This window comes from Staurois parvus, unplaced genomic scaffold (assembly GCF_062004578.1).
Source record: "Staurois parvus isolate SC_StPar_1 unplaced genomic scaffold, SC_StPar_1.0 ptg000903l, whole genome shotgun sequence".
Classification (NCBI taxonomy): domain Eukaryota; kingdom Metazoa; phylum Chordata; class Amphibia; order Anura; family Ranidae; genus Staurois; species Staurois parvus.
The window spans coordinates 3,017,687-3,041,463 of record NW_028318699.1 but is presented as its reverse complement, the minus strand read 5'-3'; the positions used below and the strand labels follow the sequence as shown (position 1 = coordinate 3,041,463).

The 23,777-nt window shown below is 42.3% G+C and overlaps 1 protein-coding gene across 1 annotated transcript; it reads right to left on the bottom strand.

The window, feature by feature from the left end:
- Positions 1-19,516: 19,516 nt before the first annotated feature.
- Positions 19,517-20,263, bottom strand: LOC149442193 (modulator of apoptosis 1-like). Its single transcript, XM_089656404.1, has one exon. It carries the CDS (start codon positions 20,261-20,263, stop codon positions 19,517-19,519), a length of 747 nt encoding a protein of 248 aa, XP_089512530.1.
- Positions 20,264-23,777: the final 3,514 nt, after the last annotated feature.

Genomic DNA, 23,777 nt, shown 5'->3' with positions numbered 1-23,777 from the left:
AGAAGAAGGATGAGAAGAAGGAGAAGGATGAGAAGAAGGAGAAGGATGAGAAGAAGGATGAGAAGAAGGAGAAGGATGAGAAGAAGGATGAGAAGAAGGAGAAGGATGAGAAGAAGGAGAAGGATGAGAAGAAGGAGAAGGATGAGAAGAAGGAGAAGGAGAAGGATGAGAAGAAGGAGAAGGAGAAGGATGAGAAGAAGGAGAAGGAGAAGGATGAGAAGAAGGAGAAGGATGAGAAGAAGGAGAAGGATGAGAAGAAGGATGAGAAGAAGGATGAGAAGAGGGAGAAGGATGAGAAGAAGGATGAGAAGAAGGAGAAGGATGAGAAGAAGAAGGATGAGAAGAAGGAGAAGGATGAGAAGAAGAAGAAGGATGAGAAGAAGGAGAAGGATGAGAAGAAGGAGAAGGATGAGAAAAAGAAGAAGGATGAGAAGAAGAAGTAGGATGAGAAGAAGAAGAAAGATGAGAAGAAGGAGAATTCCAAGCCGGCAAAAAGTGTATCTGCAGAGCTCCGCTATTTCTTAGCGGAGCTCTGCAGATACACTTAACGGAGCTCTGCAGATACACTTTTTGCCGGCTTGGAATTCTTCTTATTTTCATCCTACTTCTTCTTCTTCTTCATCCTCATCCTCATCCTCTTCTTCTTCTTCTTCTGAGGATGAGGATGAGGATGAAGGAGAAGAAGAAGAAGAAGTAGGATGAAAATAAGAAGAATTCCAAGCCGGCAAAAAGTGTATCTGCAGAGCTCCGCTAAGTGTATCTGCAGAGCTCCGCTATTTCTGACAGTTCTGTGACATTCCAACCGCTGTATGGAGGGAATGTCACAGAACTGTCAGAAATAGCCTATTTCTGACAGTTCTGTGACATTCCCTCCATACAGCGGTTGAAACATTGTATCTATTTGTTTCCATAAATGGTTCCATTTATGGAAACAAATAGATACAATGTTTCAACCGCTGTATGGAGTGAATGTCACAGAACTGTCAGAAATAGCCTATTTCTGACAGTTCTGTGACATTCCCTCCATACAGCAGTTGAAACATTGTATCTATTTGTTTCCATAAATGGTTCCATTTATGGAAACAAATAGATACAATGTTTCAACCGCTGTATGGAGTGAATGTCACAGAACTGTCAGAAATAGCCTATTTCTGACAGTTCTGTGACATTCACTCCATACAGCGGTTTCAACAACATTCACTCCATACAGCGGTTGAAACATTGTATCTATTTGTTTCCATAAATGGAAACAAATAGATACAATGTTTCAACCGCTGTATGGAGTGAATGTCACAGAACTGTCAGAAATAGCGGAGCTCTGCAGATACACTTAGCGGAGCTCTGCAGATACACTTTTTGCCGGCTTGGAATTATTCTTATTTTCATCCTACTTCTTCTTCATCCTCATCCTCATCCTCTTCTTCTTCTTCTGAGGATGAGGATGAAGAAGAAGAAGAAGAAGTAGGATGAAAATAAGAATAATTGCAAGCCGGCAAAAAGTGTATCTGCAGACCTCCTCTAAGTGTATCTGCAGAATAGAGGAGCTCTGCAGATACACTTTTTGCCGGCTTGGAATTATTCTTATTTTCATCCTACTTCTTCTTCTTCTTCATCCTCATCCTCAGAAGAAGAAGAAGAGGATGAGGATGAAGAGGAAGAAGAAGAAGAAGAAGAAGTAGGATGAAAATAAGAAGAATTCCAAGCCTGCAAAAAGTGTATCTGCAGAGCTCCTCTATTCTGCAGATACACTTAGAGGAGCTCTGCAGATACACTTTTTGCCGGCTTGCAATTATTCTTATTTTCATCCTACTTCTTCTTCTTCTTCTTCTTCTTCATCCTCATCCTCTTCTTCTTCTGAGGATGAGGATGAGGATGAGGATGAAGAAGAAGAAGAAGAAGTAGGATGAAAATAAGAATAATTCCAAGCCGGCAAAAAGTGTATCTGCAGAGCTCCTCTAAGTGTATCTGCAGAATAGAGGAGCTCTGCAGATACACTTTTTGCCGGCTTGGAATTATTCTTATTTTCATCCTACTTCTTCTTCTTCTTCTTCATCCTCATCCTCAGAAGAAGAAGAAGAGGATGAGGATGAAGAGGAAGAAGAAGAAGAAGTAGGATGAAAATAAGAAGAATTCCAAGCCGGCAAAAAGTGTATCTGCAGAGCTCCTCTATTCTGCAGATACACTTAGAGGAGCTCTGCAGATACACTTTTTGCCGGCTTGGAATTATTCTTATTTTCATCCTACTTCTTCTTCTTCTTCTTCTTCATCCTCATCCTCAGAAGAAGAAGAAGAGGATGAGGATGAGGATGAAGAGGAAGAAGAAGAAGAAGTAGGATGAAAATAAGAATAATTACAAGCCGGCAAAAAGTGTATCTGCAGAGCTCCTCTAAGTGTATCTGCAGAATAGAGGAGCTCTGCAGATACACTTTTTGCCAGCTTGGAATTATTCTTATTTTCATCCTACTTCTTCTTCTTCTTCTTCTTCATCCTCATCCTCAGAAGAAGAAGAAGAGGATGAGGATGAGGATGAAGAGGAATAAGAAGAAGAAGTAGGATGAAAATAAGAATAATTCCAAGCCGGCAAAAAGTGTATCTGCAGAGCTCCTCTAAGTGTATCTGCAGAATAGAGGAGCTCTGCAGATACACTTTTTGCCGGCTTGGAATTATTCTTATTTTCATCCTACTTCTTCTTCTTCTTCTTCTTCTTCATCCTCATCCTCAGAAGAAGAGGATGAGGATGAGGATGAAGAGGAAGAAGAAGAAGAAGAATAAGGATGAAAATAAGAATAATTCCAAACCGGCAAAAAGTGTATCTGCAGAGTTCCTCTATTTCTGACAGTTCTCTGACAGCTCCTTCACATGTACAGCGGTTGAAACATCTGTTTCCGAATAAAAACATCTGTATCCTAAATGGAAACAAATAGATACAATGTTTCAACCGCTGTACATGTGAAGGAACTGTCAGAGAACTGTCAGAAATAGCGGAGCTCTCTGCAGGGACACTTTTGCCGGCTGATCGGGAAAAATCCGATTCGCGCACCCGAAGTAGGCAAATATTCGGATTCGACGCGAATTTATCCTGAAATTCGTATCGAATTCCACTTTGCCTGGTTCGATTCGCTCATCTCTACTTATGATCTACCAGAACTCCCAGATCCTTCTCCACCATTGATTCCCCCAGTTGTACCCCCCCTACTATGTATGATGCATGCATATTCTTAGCCCCCAAGTGCAGAACCTTACATTTATCAACATTAAACCTCATTTGCCACATAGTTGCCCAATTACACAGAGCATTGAGTTTGGCTGTAAGTTGAAGACATCCTGTAAGGACGTTATTCCACTGCACAGCTTGGTGTCATCTGCAAAGACTGAAATGGGATTTATAATCCCAGACCCTATATTATTTATAAATATATTAAAAGTAAGGTTCCCAACACTGAACCCTGGGGTACACCACTGATGACCCTAGACCATTCAGAGTATGAATCATTAACCACTACTCTCTGAATTTGGTCTTTTAGCCAATTTTCTGTCCCTTTACAAACTGATTTTTTCAAGCCTGTAGACTTTACCACATTAACCGTGTGTGGGGAACTGTGTCAAACGCTTTTGCAAAATCCAAGTATACTATATCCATAGCCTCTCTAAGGTTTTTCTTACCTCCTCATAAAAAGAAATTGGATTGTAATTCTATTTTAGCCAATAATGTGAGCAACAGAGCCAGTGAGTAAAACTACAAGTCAGAGTCTGCAGCTCTGCAGAATCCATTGTCACCTTCCAGTGTTCTTAGACACGTATCCATCATAATGCTTGCAATGGCAAGCGCTCATTGGTCAGTGTGACTGCACTGACCAATATGAAGCTTTTTTTTCTGGGACAAAGGAATGTGAGTAATCCATTAAGGCTTGCACCTCTCCTTGCTTAATTTTTACCTTGAAGGGAAGATCCCAGACGTTATAGCTTCAATGATTACATCTATGCATGACTTGGTCTTTGCACTGGTTTCCATGACTAACCAACTCCAGGTGGACTCCTTGCAGACTATTTATACAGAGCCTTCTTTCCCAAGGTGCCCCACACAGGGGCAGGCGTGCACTTCCTTTCTATGGTGCACCCCCTAACTCTGGGGACCACTAGTGGCTATCTAGGCACTTAGGCCAGCCTTTCTCAACCAGGGTGCCTTGGCAAAATGTCTAAAAATTGACTAAAACTTTTATACAAGCCAGCGGGTGGAACAAGTCTGCCTTTTAGTTACACAAAGCCACAGCTTTTCATTTTTGTGCACCATTACAATCTTCTAGCCGCTGACATCCTGACAACCAATGACATCATCAGTCGATAAGGAGGATGTCAGCTGCATGCACAGCATCCTAGTTTGACCCTCCCCTGCCCCTCTCCATCAGTGCTGGGGCCACATAAGCTCAGTGATAGAGAAAAACTGAAGGAGAAGAGGAACACTGGAATACTACTCAGTACCAGTGTGCAAAAGTGTATTTTCTTTGGAAGATTAAATCACCTCTAATGTTGGGTGTCCTACATGTGTGGGTGTTGCTGCGTTTATATAAAACTATTAGAATAGTTTTTCACATTTTAGAATGGGGTGCCTCAAGACTGTCCAAAATTTTGAAGGGTGCCTCGGGAGAAACACTGACATAGACAACCTACCTTCACTAGGATTCTAAACTCTAACTATGGTGACACCTAATGGTCAATTTGGGGGACTACACCCGGCACTCCTGTCCCCCTACCCTAAAGCAACACAAGAACCCAATTAGTTGTGTTTGCTGATAAGAAGCAGGGGCGGACTGACCATTTAGAAACTCGAGCACTGCCCGAGGGCCCGGGGTCAGTAGGGGGCCCCATGAGATACACCTGGTACCTTTTTGCATAGGCTTTTTTGAGTTTGGGCAAGGACACAGGGGCCCCATGAGTTGTCAGTCCACCCCTGATAAGAAGCATGCTAATAGGAAGAGAAAGCAGAGTGACCGGGAGATGAGCTCATCCCTGTGCTGCTTCTCCTTTCACTGTGCAGTCTCATGCTAGAGAAGTTCCAGGACAACCAGGACAACCTGGGCTCATATGAAATAGTTGCCTCAGATGCACTTCTCACAGGTAAGCATGGTCACATAGCTGTTCTGATCAATGCTGAGCATTTGCCATTGCTAGCATTATGAAGGATACTCACATCAGGGCTGTGTATTGTGGTGCACAATGTATAGACTCTTACACAAGCAGCACGAGGCATCATGGCTGCTATGAGTAGTAGGGTCTAGAGGGGTGGCCAAGATATTCACAGTTAGTTCACCTTTTTTTTTTTGTGAAAAGACAAACTTACCTCTTTTCTTCCTACAGAATGGCACATAAATAAAAACTTTAACGTACGCATTGCAATTATAACTCGAAGCATGTACTCACTGGTAAAACACTGTACTTCCCTTTAAAATGTGTAATTTCTGTAAGATCTCTGCATCTGCTACAGTCAGCACTGAATAATTATTTCAAGCATAAGGGGTAAGAAAATAAGCAATAGAAGAAAACAAAGCATTTGTTATTTTTCCCATTACCAGGGCAGGCTCCCCTTGCAGCTTCTGACGATAAAGTCATTATTTCTCCCCATCCCATGGAAACAAAGCTCTGTCTGAAATGGAGGAGAAGGAATGCAGATCAGCTAAGTGCTGTAGATAAGTCAGTTTTGATCGCTGCAGGTACAAAGACAACTTAATATCTTTTCATCACATCAAGCACCAGCCGGCGTGTCTAAATAAAATCCATATTATCTGCTAAACTGCATCGCAGACTGATATCCCCTGTTATGGCAATGAAGATCGCATCACATAGCAGCTATTATTCCACATGGCCTTCCTCAAAAATACAGCATTGCACAAACAACATAATAAATAGATGACGTATACCCAGCCAAGACAACAGCCCTTCGCTTTACAGGGAAACTATATTATCTCTACAATTCAATACAAGGTATTCAGCAAACACTGCAGATGCACTAGAGGTTGACAGAGTTTGCCTTAAAGCTGAACTCCAGGCAGATACAATATTAATACATCTCTGTGATCACTAAATGCTCTGTGATCACTATCAGCCTCTTGCAGTCTCTTTACAGCAGGGCTGGAGTGTGGGAGGAAGAAGCAATGCTGTGTAATGGTTGTCATTTGTTTTTTCATGGCTTAGAAATTCCATGCACAGCAATGTGGTGGGGGAGCACCTGTACTCTAACCCATTCCTGCCTGTCACAGGTTCATCCCCTTAGACCCATTGAGGTGCTATGGGCATGGGATCTTTCCCTAAGTGCCATTATAGAGGCACCCTCAGGAGGCCCAAAGGGTGGTCTAACCAGCATCACCCAATACCTTCCACAGACCCTATGGCAATGAAGCCCAATAGCAGCCTCACCCAGCACAATTTTTGTTTCCAGAGGATGTTCTCAGTTTGAGGTTAGGAGAAGAAAGAGTCCACCCAACTATAGCCTTTTAACTATTTTACTGGAACACAGTTGATTTACATATGTACATTCTTTTCAGCCATCCCAGAGCTGAGAGCACATTCTAAGAGATAACAGCAGAGATGAGAGTTAAGTTCATGACCAGCTCATTTTTTTAGGGATTTGCCAGAGTTCTACATTCTATGTCAAAGGGATGTGAATAGTCCCATACGTCCTGCACCTCTTCCTCCTTGCTTACCCCCAACGTGAGAGGTCCCAGTAGCTAGAGCCTCAGAGATTACATCCCTGCATGCTTGGTCCTTGCACTGCTTCCCATGACAAACCAACTCCAGATGAACTCTTTCCAGGCAATTTATACAGAGCCCTCTTTCCCAAGATCGCCAACACTGGCAGGGGTGGAGCCAACACTTTCTAATTACCTATAGTGCACCCTCTGACTATTCTGGGGACTTCTAGTGGCTGCCTAGGCAGTTAGACTACCTACTCTTCACTACAAGGTTCTAAATGACTTTACTAGGCACTCCTGTGTTCCTAAACACCTCATATCTTCTACAATCAAATTGTCTTTATTGACATTTGTTCAACATGTCATAAAAAAAGTTTCAGAACACCAGGGGTCAATTCATTTGGCAAAGTTGTATTGGGACATATGGCCCTGTTATGGTTCAGGACCCTGTTGTTTTGTAAAACACAAGGGCATAAAATATTCTGGTCTAAGCACTTATGGAGTCCACCTTCTTTTTTCTGAAATCATATCATATTCTGGAAAGTCTGGATTGTTGCTCCACACAATATGGGTTCAATTCCTGTTTTGTTTCTAGATTGCTGCCATGAGCATGCTTGAGGTTTTAAACCTGTACCTTAGCTCCAGGCCTAAATGGTAGAAGCTTGACCACACTCTATTCTGATAAGTGTTTGTGTCACTCTAACATCTTAGTATGGCAACACCAATGGTTTTGAACCTACTGGTCTGGGGATCCCACTGTTACAGTGTCTGGTGTTTCTAAAAGCAAATCAACTGGTTATATTTCATTATGGGCCAGCATCAAAAAGAAATTCATATATCCCATGGCTAGCATTCCCGTTCCAAGGAACAAACCATGCACGACAAGCTGAGTCTCGTTGAATCACTTTCTTTTGCGAATGGTATGAAGAGGTATGTGACTTCCTGATACCACTGACACAGCATAATTCAAGAATAATTGAGATCCAAAATTGGGGCCCTGATCTGGTAATATTTGTTTGGCATACCCAGATGGGCAAGCTACATGTGTCCAAAAAAATGTAATTGTAGTGATTAGAGATGAGCGAATCGAACATGACGAAGTGGAATTCGTTTCGAATATTAGGAAAAATTCAATTCGCGCCGAATCTGAAAATTAGCAAACTTCGGATGCACGAATCGAATTTTCCCCGATCGGCCGATTTTCATCCCTTCTACAGCCGGCAAAAAGTGTCCCTGCAGAGAGCTCTGCTATTTCTGACAGTTCTCTGACAGTTCCTTCACATTTACAGCGGTTGAAACATTGTATCTATTTGTTTCCATTTAGGATACAGATGTTTTTATTCGGAAACAAATAGATACAATGTTTCAACCGCTGTAAATGTGAAGGAACTGTCAGAGAACTGTCAGAAATAGCGGAGCTCTCTGCAGATACACTTTTTGCTGGACTGGAATTCTTCTTATTTTCATCCTACTTCTTCTTCTTCTTCTTCATCCTCATCCTCATCCTCTTCTTCTTCTTCTTCTTCTTCTTCTTCTTCTTCATCCTCATCCTCTTCTTCTTCTTCTTCTTCTTCTTCTTCATCATCCTCATCCTCTTCCTCTTCTTCTTCTTCATCCTCATCCTCTTCTTCATCCTCATTCTCTTCTTCTTCATCCTCATCCTCTTCTTCTTCATCCTCATCCTCTTCTTCTTCTTCATCCTCATCCTCTTCTTCTTCTTCTTCTTCTTTATCCTCCTCTTCTTCTTCTTCTTCATCATCATCCTCATCCTCTTCTTCTTCTTCCTCACCATCATCCTCTTCTTCTTCTTCATCCTCATCCTCTTCTTCATCCTCATCCTCTTCTTCTTCTTCTTCATCCTCATCCTCTTCTTCTTCATCCTCATCTTCTTCTTCTTCTTCTTCATCCTCATCCTCTTCTTCTTCATCCTCATCTTCTTCTTCTTCTTCATCCTCATCTTCTTCTTCTTCTTCTTCATCCTCATCTTCTTCTTCTTCATCCTCATCTTCTTCTTCTTCTTCATCCTCATCCTCTTCTTCTTCTTCCTCATCCTCATCTTCTTCTTCTTCTTCTTCTTCCTCATCTTCTTCTTCTTCTTCTTCATCCTCATCCTCTTCTTCTTCTTCCTCATCCTCATCTTCTTCTTCTTCTTCTTCTTCTTCATCTTCTTCTTCATCTTCTTCTTCTTCATCTTCTTCTTCTTCTACATCATCTTCTTCTTCTTCATCTTCTTCTTCTTCATCATCTTCTTCTTCATCATCTTCTTCTTCATCTTCTTCTTCATCATCTTCTTCATCATCATCTTCTTCATCATCTTCTTCTTCATCTTCTTCTTCTTCATCTTCTTCTTCTTCTTCATCTTCTTCATCTTCTTCTTCATCTTCTTCTTCTTCTTCATCTTCTTCTTCATCTTCTTCGTCGTGCCCCGTGACTGCCCAAATGAGTGAAGTGTGCGGTGATTCTAAGATCGACGGCACTCATCTGCATGTCATACTGACTGACAGTATTATTTCTCTTCCCCAGCAGACTCCAAGGGCATTTAAATTAAAGGTACAGTGTTCTGCACTAATATAAAGGCTCTCTGAAGCCTAGAAACCCTTTTAATAAGTTAAATTCGCAGCGAATAAATTCGCATCGAATCGAATTTATTCCGCAAATTCGCCGAATCGAATTTCTGAATAATTCGCTCATCTCTAGTAGTGATAGCTGTCATTTGTTGAGTCCAATAATGGTGAATTTGGAACACAAATTAGGGCATAATGATGCCCAGACGTAACTTCTGCCACAAAGTCCATGGTTGATAATTCAAATGGTTCCCTGGTACTGATGGTAAGGGGAGTGGTGTGTTCCACTTTACTTTTATGGACAGGGCACTATTGACATCCTGACAGGCTTTGTGCATGTAAGTCGAAAGATGTGGACAATAAAAGCACTATGGGAAACACTTCTATACATTCACTGAAATATCTTCTTGTCCAGTGTGTACATTATGGAGTGGTATTCATTGGTATAGAAGATTTTGAACCTTTAGTTTGTCCCACTGACTCAGTAGTATATGGATTGTCATTCTCAGAAGCTAGGTTTCCTATTTCTAAACAAGAATCTCTTGAGGTGGGAAATTGAGATCTTGTCTTTGCAGTGTAGTCCTTTTTTAGGGTAAAATACTGTATATCAGGACTGGCTTGTTGGAGCTGGTTATTTTGTTTTGCTGAAGTTATGCCAGTTTTGTGTCTAGTCATGATGGGAAAGTTGGGATTGTTCTTGCATGACATGGTGAGAGCTCGTCAACATTGCTGTGCTGTTTCCAGGTGTATAGTAAATGGTATAGTTGATCAAGCTAGCCAAGTCACCCAACGTTGTTCAAGGGTTCCCAGCTTAGCGGTTTCTAAGTAAGCCAGAGGGTTATTGTCTATGTAAATGTGTACTTGTTCACTAAGCAAGTATTCAGCAAAAATCTCAGTCAGAGCCCTGGTAATAGCTAGTAATTCAAAGCTGAAGTTGCTGTAGTTAGCTGGATTAGATTCTGTAGGCAGCAAGCTTTGGCTTGCATAGGCAATAACTCTTTCAGTACTCCCTTCTTTTGAGCGAGCACAGCTTCTAAACCTTGTAATCTACCATTAGTATACGTTCTGAAAGGCTTCTGTCATTTAGTACACGATCTGGAACTGTTACTACATAGATCTTTGAGACTCTCAAATGCTTTTTAGTGGGCAAACTGCCACTGAGAAATAATGGAAGGCAAAGGTTTTCCATTAAAATGAGTGGGGTGTCCACATAGTAGCTGAGCAAGTGTGGCAGTGATCTGAGCAAAGTTGGAAATGATAATAATACATACCTCCCAACTCTGAGATGGGAATGAGGGACACCTATAAGCAAAAGTATGTATTCATAGGACACACCCCCTGTCACACCTCCTTACAAGGAAAATTAATATGTAAAAAATGATTGGTTAAACCTACAATTGCTTTTTTACCACTACTATTCCTTTATATTGGCTTTTGAAATGTACAAATGCAACAATTTAGAAATTGAATGAATGGTTAACATTGTAAAACACGTTTTGATAGATAAATAGTGCAATTTATATACAACTATATAGATCAGACCAAAATGAGGGACAAATGTGGAGGAAAGAGGGACAGAGGGACTTTGTTCCAAATGATGGACAGTCTCTTGAAATCAAGGACAGTTGGGAGCTATGATAATATCACACTTGATAATCTGAATGCCTGTAGCTGGTAGAGTGGTCCAGAGAGAGACTCGAAGCTCAGAAAGCTGGGACAGAATGGATCACCATTGGTAAAGCTTAGAGCACAGTGAGATGGGACTGCAGTAATCTAAACAAGCTGAGTGTGGTTAGTCTTTTGATATTTTAACTGTGCAACTGGTATGTGCTATATGACACCATGTTTTACAGGAAGTTTGTCTAAGAGAGAGGTATCTAGGAAGAGGAAAGTTGTATTGAGACTGATTCCAGAAACTAAACATTGGACTTGAGATATTTGTATGCATGAAGACTGAGTGGGCCAGACCTGCTATCTTCCAAGAATGAAAAAAGGGGGATTTTTGTGTCTATTAGAATTAGGGAATATGATAAGAACATCCAAATACATAGGAAGTGAGTCAACGTTTAGGTCTCCCTAGTCTTTGAAAAGCACTGGTAGCTTGACCAACCAAGCCACAATAAATATATAAAACTGAAATAAACAAAAAGGAGTAACAAAAGCAGTCTTTTCGCAATCTTCTTTACTAAAGTAGGAAAGTAACAGGGCTTCCCTAGGGTCATTAAAGATTCCTCCACCCTGGGCAACAGGTATGATTATTGATGGATACAAGCAGGGGTGGACTGACAACTCATGGGGGCCCCGGGCAATAGGGGATCATGGGGCCCCTGTGTCCTTGCCCAAACTCAAAAAAGCCTATAAAAAAGGTACCAGGGGCATCTCATGGGGCCCCCTACGGACCCCGGTCCCTCAGGCACTGCCCGAGTTTCCAAATGGTCAGTCTGCCCTTGGATACAAGTATTCTCTTCCTGTAGATTACACAGAAGCATAAGCCACCTTTCTTTTTTGGACAAGAACCATGGGAACAACCCAGGGATGATGACTTGCTCTAATTACTCCTCCTTCCATCATTTTCTGTAATAAATCTTTGGAAATATCCCAACATCCTTCTATTATAGAAACTGCTTCACCAGTATTTATTGGATGTTCAGGAGCTGTAATTCTGGTCCTCAGGTTCCCTTGAAATTAGCTCATGCTTTACTACCCGTTGCTCTTGCTGCTCAGCATCTAAAGTATGCTATAGACGATGCAATTGTCTTCAATGTTTATGGGGTTATCCCTCCCGTGGAGCTATTGGGAGGTTATTTACTAAAATTTGAGACTGCAAAATTTGCCGCAGCTCTACATAGAAACCAATCAGCTTCCAGGTTTTATAGCCAAAGCTTAATTGAACAAGCTGAAATTAGAAGCTGATTGGCTACCATGCACAGCTGCACCAGATTCTGAGTGCTCTAGTTTTAGTAAATCTACCCTATTGTGTTCTCCCTGTGGAAAGGGGGCAGGTGGTTCTGAAACCAAAACTAACTGGCAGGGCAGGGCTTGTGTGAAGATGAAAGTCAATGCAGGAAAACAGGGAGCTTGAAGCACATGTTGCAAATACTATCACAAGCATGGCAATAAGGGATTGGCAGGCTTAAAACAGGTTTGGTCTCCACCCAGAGGCTTTGTCTGCATCAATCACCCTGCAGGTGGACAGTCAGGCAGGGAGAATACAGCTCAGTCAACACCAGAATTGAGACTAGCAGCTACCATGGTACAGGAGTATTACATGCTCCTAACACATCCTTACTCTAGACCACCTTAGTTCTTTTTTAAATGTTCCTACTTGAATTTAGCAATCACTTACTACAGACGCAAGGTTAGGATTCAGTCAGGGGGCAAGAGTACTGCTCTGACATATTTCATTGATTGCATGCTTTGTATCTGATGTGCCAACAAGCATTAACAAAGCTCTTTAATTGATTATGTTCTAATTGAATTCCAGATCGTTTTCCTGGCCATGCTGATGTCTCCTGCTGTAGCCTTGCTAAATTCAGTTCCCATAGGGTATTCATGCCTGAAATGACAGAAGGCAGAGCTGCGGATTACCACCAGTCTGATTTGATCAAATGTTTGTTTGAATGCTTTAATTTTCATTCAGGCAACCCCTATATTAAGGGCAGGATTTTCCTGAGGTTGAACTGGAATGTTAAAATGACCAAGCATCCCACTAGGTGAACAGCAACAGTGCCCTACACCTAATTACAGGTGAAGGTACCTCTGGTGGTTTCAAAATGTTTGACTTTTTAAGTATGACGTGCAGAAGAATTGTTAATAAAGCCAATCTGATTGCAGAATATTGAAGTGTGCTGGCAACATAGTCTTGTTCTATCCCAGGTCAGTGAGAGGCAATTAGTATTTTCACAATAAGGCCAGCACTGTCATCCTCCATATTTCTCTTACTACAGTTTTCCTATAAGATGTTTTGAACAGTATGTCTGTTCCATTATGTGATTTCATTCACTTTTAAAGATACTTATTTTTTTCCTGACAAATATACAGGTGAAACTCAAAAAATTAGAATACCGTGCAAAAGTTCATTTATTTCAGTAATGTAACTTAAAAGGTGAAACTAATATATGAGATAGACTCATTACATGCAAAGCAAGATAATTCAAGCCATACTTTGTCATAATTGTGATAATTATGGCTTACAGCTCAAGAAAACCCCAAATCCACAATCTCAGAAAATTAGAATATTGTGAAAAGGTGCAATATTCTCGGCTCAAAGTGTCCCACTCTAATCAGCTAATTTAGCCATAACACCTGCAAAGGGTTCCTGAGCCTTTAAATGGTCTCTCAGTCTGGTTCAGTAGGAATCACAATCATGGGAAAGACTGCTGACCGGACAACTGTGCAGAAAACTATCACTGACACCCTCCATAAGGAGGGAAAGCCTCCGTTTTGGGGGGGGTTATGTGAAATGGCCCACACCAAACAAGCTATGGCGCTAACCTGTATATGAGTAGGCAATCCTGAGCCTTCGCTATATGGAAGAGGGGGTTGTGATAATACAAATGGCAGTGCCTCCACCTAGAATAGGGATCCTGCAATTGAGGAGACTCACCCCTTTCTAGGAATGTAACAGGTAGACAACTTAAAGTAACTATACATAGCAGTATTAATGCACCCAGCTTATAATTCTAACATGAAAACATGTCACCACACCTGTATGAGATTAATGCAAAGTTTATATAAAGCAGCCACATAAAACAGGATGCATAAGAATAACATTCAGGAATTACAATTTAGCATAAATTGGGAGGTTGCAATTATACCCGGGTATATGTGCATGTAGTATACAGAATACCTCCAACCATGGGTTATAGCGCAGTCCGGTTGCAGGGGCCCCTGGAGAGGTGAGAGTCAATAAGATGCACGCTTCCACTTTAGATGCTGTGATGGCGTCCAAGTAACATGCGGATGATTGCACTGCTTGTCTGAAGATCAGCGATGCATCACCTAAAAGGATAAAATGCTCTATCTATCCTCACTCTTAGTCCCTATCCCTAAATTGGGCTGTCACTGCAACCGGGCCTCTATCTGTCTATGTGGCCGTCGGATGCCTAACCTACCTCTAGCCTAATCTATCCAACACTCCCTATGCTAATCCTAGCTAAAGAGAGATCCAGACCAATAAGGCTCTTCAAGCAAAGAGGCTGCAAAGATACACTGCAATTAACAGAAAGTTCACCTGACAGTCTTATGCAGGTGAAAACACTGATCTATCTATCTATATAGACAACTATAAGGATTCTGCAGTGTTTAAATAGAATAATGATAATGAACCACAACTCTCTCTCCTACAGAGATATTAGGGTTCCTATACAGAAGTTGAAATATAACAGACGCAGACCTAATCTGCTTCAGTAACAACTACATAGATAACAGCCTTGTTAATCTGGATCATTACTCACAGAATCCCTGTACAGTTCTCCCCAGATACACAGCACATGGCAGGCTGGTACCCTCTGCCTGATACTTCCTGGAAAACAAAACTATATAACATCCTGGGGTTTCTTGACCTCCTTGTAGGGGCAGGAAGCACACCTAGGGACTTGTCTGTAATGGGACCTCTATGGTAGTGGCTGTATATGGATGTAAAACCACAACTAGTGTATAAAATAACAGTTCCCTACACTCTCCCCCTGGTGAAACCTTTACGTCCCGTCAAAGGAAGCTCACATTATATACAACAATGAAATTCAATTTCAAATACACAACGTTGTCCTCTCTCCATTACAATGGTTTGCTAAAGAAAACAACAGATTAGTATAAATACATGCCAGGTGATGTAAATACAGGTAGCATATTGACCAGATTAGATATTGCCCCTACCCAGGCATGGTATAGATGGGGCTGAGGAATGATGCTGGGATCTCCCAAAGTATCATAAGTCAAAACAGGTGGTGGATGTCTAACCCTTCCTCCTCTACACACTTCCCTATGAGGTAATCCCTGATTTTCAGGTACTGAATGAGGGCTTTGTGTCATGGGAAGAGATGGCACTGATTGTGGAGTAGAACTAGATCCTTGGTTAGGCGTACTCACTGACTCAGGCACAAACTCTGGAGATCTAGGGTTCAGTGACTCTCTTGGAAGAGGAGAAGCTGTTGGGCTCTGAATCTCAGGAACTACAGTCCAGTCACTCTCATTAGAGTCAGGAGGGTCAGTTGTAATGTTAGCCTGAGATTGTGGGGAGTCCCTTCCCACAGTATCTTCTGAGTCATCATCATCAGTGATTTGAGGAATAGGGAGCAAATGGTTTCGATGCCAAGCTTTTATTCTACCTTCTGGTCCCTTTATTTTGTACACAGGAATTCCAGGTAATTTGCTCACCACTGTAAAAATCTCATTCCTCCATCGGTCAGCTAATTTATGCTTCCCAGAAGGGCCCAAGTTTCTAAGCAATACCTGGTCACCAGGTTTCAATTCTCTGTATCTCACACGACGATCAAACCGCCTTTTGTTCCCTTCATTTATCTTGGCAGCATTTTCTTCAGCCAAACGATAAGCTGACTTAAGGGTATCTTTCAGACGAGCTACATACTGATAGTGACTTTGATGATCGACACCATCAGTGGAGACCCCTAGCAAGAGGTCTATTGGCAGTCTAGGCTCCCTTCCAAACATTAAGAAATAAGGGGAGAATCCCGTAGTCTCATGTCTTGTGCTATTGTAAGCATGAACCATGGCTTCAACTTTACGACTCCAAGTGTGTTTATCATCAACCTGTAAAGTACCTAACATATCAAGCAAAGTTCTGTTAAATCTCTCAGGGAGAGCATCACCCTTCAGGGTGATAAGGGGTAGTCCGGCTTTTATGGATGTTGAGCAGTTGAAGTAATTCCTTAACTAATCTGCTCTCAAAGTCTCTTCACTGATCCGAATGCAATCTGTGGGGTAAGCCATAGTGGATGAAATACTTCTCCCAAAGCACTCTGGCGACTGTCACTGCCTTTTGATCCTTGGTAGGAAAAGCTTGTGCATACCGGGTGTAGTGATCAGTCACTACCAACACGTTCCCAATTCCTCTTGAATCATTGTCAATGCATAGAAAATCGATACAGACCAAATCCATGGGGCCTGAACTCTGTAAATGTCCCATTGGGGCAGCTCGAACTGGGAGGGTTTTTCGTCTCAGACAACAGAGGCACCTTCTACAAAGGCTAGTCACAGTTTCTCTCATTCTGAGCCAATAAAAGCAGTCCTGAATCAAGCCATAGGTCTTCTCAGGCCCCAAATGACCATGATGATCATGTAGACTTCTGAAAACCATCTTTCGAAAACAATAAGGGAGAACCAGTTGACGTCTTCCTGGGTGGTCATGATACAGAGTCACACGGTAGAGTAGGCCCTTTTCAATCCTGAATTTATCCCAGTCTCTCAGAAATGAGCTACATTCAGCAGGCAAGGCTCCCCTCAATATCTCTGGATCATCAACACTAACTGCGCTATATAAAGGTCCAATCAAAGGGTCAGCCTTTTGACTCTTAATCATCCGCTGAGGAGATATAGAACAGTTCTCAAATGAGCCTAGGGCTGCTGGGTAAGCAAACATGTCTGGTACAGCATCAGGTCCACTTCCTATGGAGTCTATGAGCCGCATCTCTGAGAAAGCCACGTTATCGTCCACTACTGCAGCCATAGAACATAGTGCTCCAACACCAGGACCAGGGACTTCCTCCCATTCATTGTCTTCAGAGACAGGCGTTAACCCAGGGCGTCTGGTTAACGCATCTGCACCAATGTTCTTTGGACCAGGTTTGTATTTCAAGGTGAATTGATAATTTGATAGAGCAGCCAACCAGCGATGTCCAGTGGCATCTAGTTTTGCTGTGGTTAAGACATATGTCAAAGGATTGTTATCCGTTCTTACTTTGAAAGCTGCTCCATAAAGATAATCATGTAACTTATTGACAATAGCCCATTTGAGAGCTAAGAATTCCAACTTGTGAACTGGGTAATTGCGCTCGCTAACTGTGAGGCTTCGGCTGATGAAGGCGACGGGTCGCAACCCAGCTGGATACTCCTGGTGCAACACTCCACCCAGTCCTTCAAAGCTAGCATCTACATGGAGAACATACGGCTTTCGAGCATTAGCATAGGCCAGAACGGGTGCCTCTGTTAACTTCTTCTTTAACTGAATGAAGGCATCCTCACAGGCTGAAGTCCACTTATCGCCAAAAGGATTTTTGGTGGATTTCTTCTGTTTTTCTTGACCGCTCGAATCAGTCTTCAACAAGTCATGTAGGGACTTGGCCACTTTGGAATATCCTTCTACAAATCTGCGGTAATAACCACAGAATCCAAGGAATGAACGTAACTCTGTGATATTCTGAGGTCGTGGCCAATTCACAACTGCTTCAACTTTGGCAGGATCTGTGGCCACTCCTTCAGCCGAAACAATGTGGCCTACATAGGTAACAGATGAACGGCAGAACTTACACTTGTCTGCAGACAACTTCAGCCCTTCCTCCTTTAGACGATGCAACACTCGCATGAGACGTTCTTCATGTTCCTCCAATGAAGCTCCAAATACAATAATGTCATCGAGGTACACAAGACACTCTCGTGGCACTAAATCACCCAAAACGCGTTCCATTAATCTTTGAAATGTTGCTGGTGCACCCCTTATGCCTTGTGGCATGCGGGTAAACTGATAGAAGCCCAAAGGACATATGAAGGCTGTTTTCTCTTGGTCTTCAGGAGCCATTGGAACCTGATAATACCCTGACCGCAAATCAAGAACTGTGAACCACTGATTTCCATTCAGAGCTTCCAAAGCCTCTTCTATCCTGGGTAGTGTATACTGATCAGGTATTGTCCTTCGATTCAGGGTTCGATAGTCCACACATAGGCGAATAGATCCACACTTCTTTCTTACCACAACAATAGGTGAAGCATAGGGACTTTTACTATCCGCAATGATCCCCTGATCTTTCATCTGACGTAAGGTCTGTCTGAGCTCATCAACATCCTTTGGAGCTATCCTTCTGGGCCTTTCCCGGAAGGGAGTGGCATCTGTTAGCCTGAAAGTGTGTTGAGCACTTTTGGCACAGCCTACATCCATTTCATCCATAGAAAATACTTCTGGTAATCCTGATAACTGCTGTGTCAATCTGTGAACCCAAAGCTCTGATAAGTTTGGATCAGTCAGATCAAATTCAACAGTAGGAGCGGTACCTTCAACTTGCACTTTGCACACTTCAGCATAGGGGTTAACACCAAACACAGGATAGCAATGGGCTACCTTTTGGTAAGGATCAATTACAATGGGGTAAGGTGAACAGTTTCTCACAGTCACAACTGTAGATAGGTCCACTCTGGCTCTCCAGTCTTTCCTTTCAGGAATCACCTTCCACCCCTCTTTGTTGATCATCTCTTCAGGTGTTTCCATAAGGACGTAACTGCCATCTCCAAGTAGCTGAGGAGCAATGCTGGAAGCAACCCTTAGTATTCTCTCTCCCCCTGGAGGAATTTCCACTGCGTGCCTACCGATGTGATACACCACTTCGTGTTGATAGCCAACAGAGAGGACATTACAAAGCTCTTTAAGATCAGAAGACAGTTCAATTTGATCAAAAGAAGCAGTTCGACCTCCTTCAAGAAACTTCTGAAAAGCACGGTGTACTGCTTTACAATTAGTACCTAATATCACAGGAGCGGCATTGGAGTCCCCAGTGTCGGGACACACAAGTGCAGTGATCTCCATGGGAGGAACACCTTTGTCCTCTAAACCAGGTACAGTAACAATTATGCGCAGGCTTCCATCAACAGGGTATGATTTAGAGTTCAACCCCCACAACTTCATCTGTCCAGTAGATTGAAGTGGTGTGTTGCTCAAATGCTTCTGATAGAAGGAACGATAGATAAGGGTAACTTGAGACCCAGTGTCAAACAAAACTGAAGTTTTAAGTCCGTTGACAGTAACGTTAACAATGGAGCCTATGATAGGCTGTTTTGATCCTGACTTTGAATATTTCAGTCATCCTTTGTGCTTTTGTACAGGGAATGCACCATTCCCTAACAATCGTCATGACATTGTCTAGCTGAATGGCCCGTCTGACCACACCTGAAGCACTTTCTAGAGTCTCTCCCTCTGTGTAATGCAACGGGCTTGTTAATGGAAGACTTGGACCAAGTGAATTCAGGTTGATCATTTTGAACAGGACGAGAAGGGAGGTCCTCTTTAAAAGGTTGTTTCACTTTCTTAGGGGTGCTAAACTAAATGTCAGCTTCCAATTTCTTCACTAACTTCATTAGTCCATGAAGAGGAAGATCATCATCAGATAACTTCACTTTGAGGAGCTGTGCGAGAGGATGATGAGGTAACAACCCCCGTACTAATTGACTAGTGCTGATTGAATTCACTGCATCAGGATGTATAGCAGTGTGATACACCAGACGTGACAACAGTAACTGCAATCGATTAATAAAAGTGGAAACACTCTCTCCTTCTTTCTGTCGGGTCATACGATAGTCAGCAACCATCTGTTCAAGGTCATAGTATGGTTCAAAATGGTGAGACAGTACTTGTATATAGTCTGTTGCACTTACCCCCTCATGGGTATCTCGATACAAGCGGATTAGTTCTGCTGCTGGAGATCGCGGACTTTCCATAACACGCTGACGCTTGCCTTCCTCTGAGCAGGACCATTCTTTCAAGCATTGAAGGGTGTGCTCTTTCCAAACTTCGAAAGCTTCTTCTCCTTGTGGTACAGGAACATTACCAGAGAACACTTTTAGCTTTCTATAATGTGCCGCCTGTAACCCTTGTGCTAGCATCTCAGTCAGTTGATTTAAAGTGCCAACAGCATTCTCACTAGATTGTGAAATATTGACATCTTCCTGATAAGAATAGTTAACTGGCATTTGTTCTTCTTTTACACTGACGTTTTGTGGGACAGAGGGAAGGTACCTCCTTCTAGGAGTAGGTTGAGGGCGCCACTCTTCTTCGTGTTGCTCCTCCATGACTGACTATTAAACCCACTTCGATCTCAGCAGTGCCTCCAAATGTAGCCCTGTTTTGGGGGGGGTTATGTGAAATGGCCCACACCCAACAAGCTATGGCGCTAACCTGTATATGAGTAGGCAATCCTGAGCCTTCGCTATATGGAAGAGGGGGTTGTGATAATACAAATGGCAGTGCCTCCACCTAGAATAGGGATCCTGCAATTGAGGAGACTCACCCCTTTCTAGGAATGTAACAGGTAGACAACTTAAAGTAACTATACATAGCAGTATTAATGCACCCAGCTTATATTTCTAACATGAAAACATGTCACCAAACCTGTATGAGATTAATGCAAAGTTTATATAAAGCAACCACATAAAACAGGATGTATAAGAATAACATTCAGGAATTACAATTTAGCATAAATTGGGAGGTTGCAATTATACCCGGGTATATGTGCATGTAGTATACAGAATACCTCCAACCATGGGTTATAGCGCAGTCCGGTTGCAGGGGCCCCTGGAGAGGTGAGAGTCAATAAGATGCACGCCTCCACTTTAGATGCTGTGATGGCGTCCAAGTAACATGCGGATGATTGCACTGCTTGTCTGAAGATCAGCGATGCATCACCTAAAAGGATAAAATGCCCTATCTAGCCTTACTCTTAGTCCCTATCCCTAAACTGGGCTGTCACTGCAACCAGGCCTCTATCTGTCTAAGTGGCCGTCGGATGCCTAACCTACCTCTAGCCTAATCTTATCCAACACTCCCTATGCTAATCCTAGCTAAAGAGAGATCCAGACCAATAAGGCTATTTAAGCAAAGAGGCTGCAAAGATACACTGCAATTAACAGAAAGTTCACCTGACAGTCTTATGCAGGTGAAAACACTGATCTATCTATCTATATAGACAACTATAAGTATTCTGCAGTGTATAAATAGAATAATGATAATGAACCACAACTCTCTCTCCTACAGAGATATTAGGGTTCCTATACAGATGTTGAAATATAACAGAGGCAGACCTAATCTGCTTCAGTAACAACTACATAGATAACAGCCTTGTTAATCTGGATCATTACTCACAGAATCCCCATACAGTTCTCCCCAGATACACAGCACATGGCAGGCTGGTACCCTCTGCCTGATACTTCCTGGAAAACAAAACTATATAACATCCTGGGGTTTCTTGACCTCCTTGTAGGGGCAGGAAGCACACCTAGGGACTTGTCTGTAATGGGACCTCTATGGTAGTGGCTGTATATGGATGTAAACAAACCACAACTAGTGTATAAAATAACAGTTCCCTACACCTCAAAAGGTAATTGCAAAAGAAGTTGGATGTTCCCAAAGTACTGTATCAAAGCACATTAATAGAAAGTTATGTGGAAGGGAAAAGTGTGGAATAAAAAGGTGCACAAGCAGCACGGATGACCGCAGCCTGGAGAGGATTGTCAGGAAAAGGCCATTCAATAGTGTTGGGGACTTTCACAAGGAGTGGACTGAGGCTGGAGTCAGTGCATCAAGAGCCACTACACACAGATGGATCTTGGACATGGGCTTCAAATGTCGTATTCCTCTTGTCAAGCTGCTCCTGAACAACAAACAACGTCAGAAGCGTCTTACCTGGGCTAAAGAAAAACAGAGCCGGTCTGTTGCTCAGTGGTCCAAAGTCCTCTTTTCTGATGAGAGCAACTCATCAGAAGAATGGAGAGGCACACACTGCAGGATGCTTGACGTCCAGTGTGAAGTTTCCACAGTCTGTGTTGATTTGGGGAGCCATGTCATCTGCTGGTGTTGGTCCACTGTGCTTCATTAAGTCCAGGGTCAACGCAGCCATCTACCAGGAGATTTTGGAGCACTTCATGCTTCCTTCCACAGACGAGATTTATGGGGATGCTGACTTCATTTTCCAGCAGGACTTGGCACCTGCCCACATTGCCAAAAGCACCAAAACCTGGTTCAATGACCGTGGGATTACTGTGCTTGATTGGCCAGCAAACTCGCTTGACCTGAACCCCATAGAGAATCTATGGGGCATGGCCAAGAGAAAGATGAGAGACATAAGACCGAACAATGCAGAAGAGCTGAAGGCCGCTATTGAAGCATCCTGGTCTTTCATAACACCTCAGCAGTGCAACAGGCTGATAGCTTCCATGCCACGCCGCATTGAGGCAGTAATTGCGGCAAAAGGGGCCCAAACCAAGTACTGAGTACATATGAATGCTTATACGTTTCAGAGGTCAGATATTGTTCTATCTACAATCCTTGTTTTATTGATTGCATGTAATATTCTAATTTTCTGAGATTGTGGATTTGGGGTTTTCATGAGCTGTAAGCCATAATCATCACAATGATGACAAATCACGTCTTGAACTATCTTGCTTTGCATGTAATGAGTCTATCTCATATATTAGTTTTACCTTTTAAGTTGCATTACTGAAATAAATGAACTTTTGCACGATATTCTAATTTTTCAAGTTTCACCTGTATATGGGATGAAATACCCAGAGCTGTCAATTATAAGGATGCTTGCTTAGAATTTAGAGAATCACAGGTGTCACAGAATCCTGAAAGACAAATTGTATTCCTTACAATGCAGCAGAACTGACAGATGTTGGCAGTCTTCACACTACAAATTGTCGGTTTGACATAAATGTGGGATGCTGCGTCGGTGGGCAGGATGTCATTTAAGTTGCAGTATATTAACAGTTTGTTCAGAATGTAGGAACAGTCTATATTATTTATAGGAGAGTAGTTTTCCTTAGCACACAGAACTGTGGAAGAATGTGTGGACTGTTTTGTTACTTTTTTCCCTTTTTGCCTTATTCAGCTGCATTTATCTACTTTTAAAAGTGTTCTTTAAGAATTTTCAATATTTTTTGTAAATGTGGTTTAAAGGATATTTATAATAATTTCATTCTTTATTGATATTTTGTTAGGATAAACAGCTAGATAAAAAAAAACTCTTCTAAATATATTAATAGCTTAAAGTTGTAGTCTCCCGCTCTGTTCCTTTGTAGTGTCCTGCTCTGCTTGGCACTCACCCAGTACATTGCTCCTTCATCTGTATCGCCTAAAAGTTGAGTTCCAGCCACAAGGGCTAAATACACAATTGAAATACATATGCAGAAGTTGTTTTTTCTGCCAAAAGATTTGTATTTCTGTTCAGCCAGTCCTGAGGTTTACTTAGTTCTGCCAGACAGCTGGTAACCTGACTTCCTCCACTGTGACTAGGTAGTGGAGCTAGGTCCTCTCCCTGTCCCAAGCCTGTGATTGAACTGTAAAAGAGCAACAGGAGACTAATGAGCTTAGCAGTCTGCTCTCTCTTTCCATCAGCATGTTCCTTACAGCACATGTCTATGCAATGCACCCGATTGGCCCCTATGACTGCCCCTCACACTCCTTGCCTGAGACTGGCCATACACATATAGATTCCTCTCCAGTCTCCTAGCTGCCCCATGTAATCATTACAGCGCTACAGGCCTACAGAGGTACATGGCTATGCAGGGGTCATCTTCATAATAGCTC

What these genes read in the sequence shown, in the direction of transcription:
- LOC149442193 (XM_089656404.1), bottom strand. Translation starts at nt 20,263, where the DNA reads ATGGAGGAGCAACACGAAGAAGAGTGGCGCCCTCAACCTACTCCTAGA.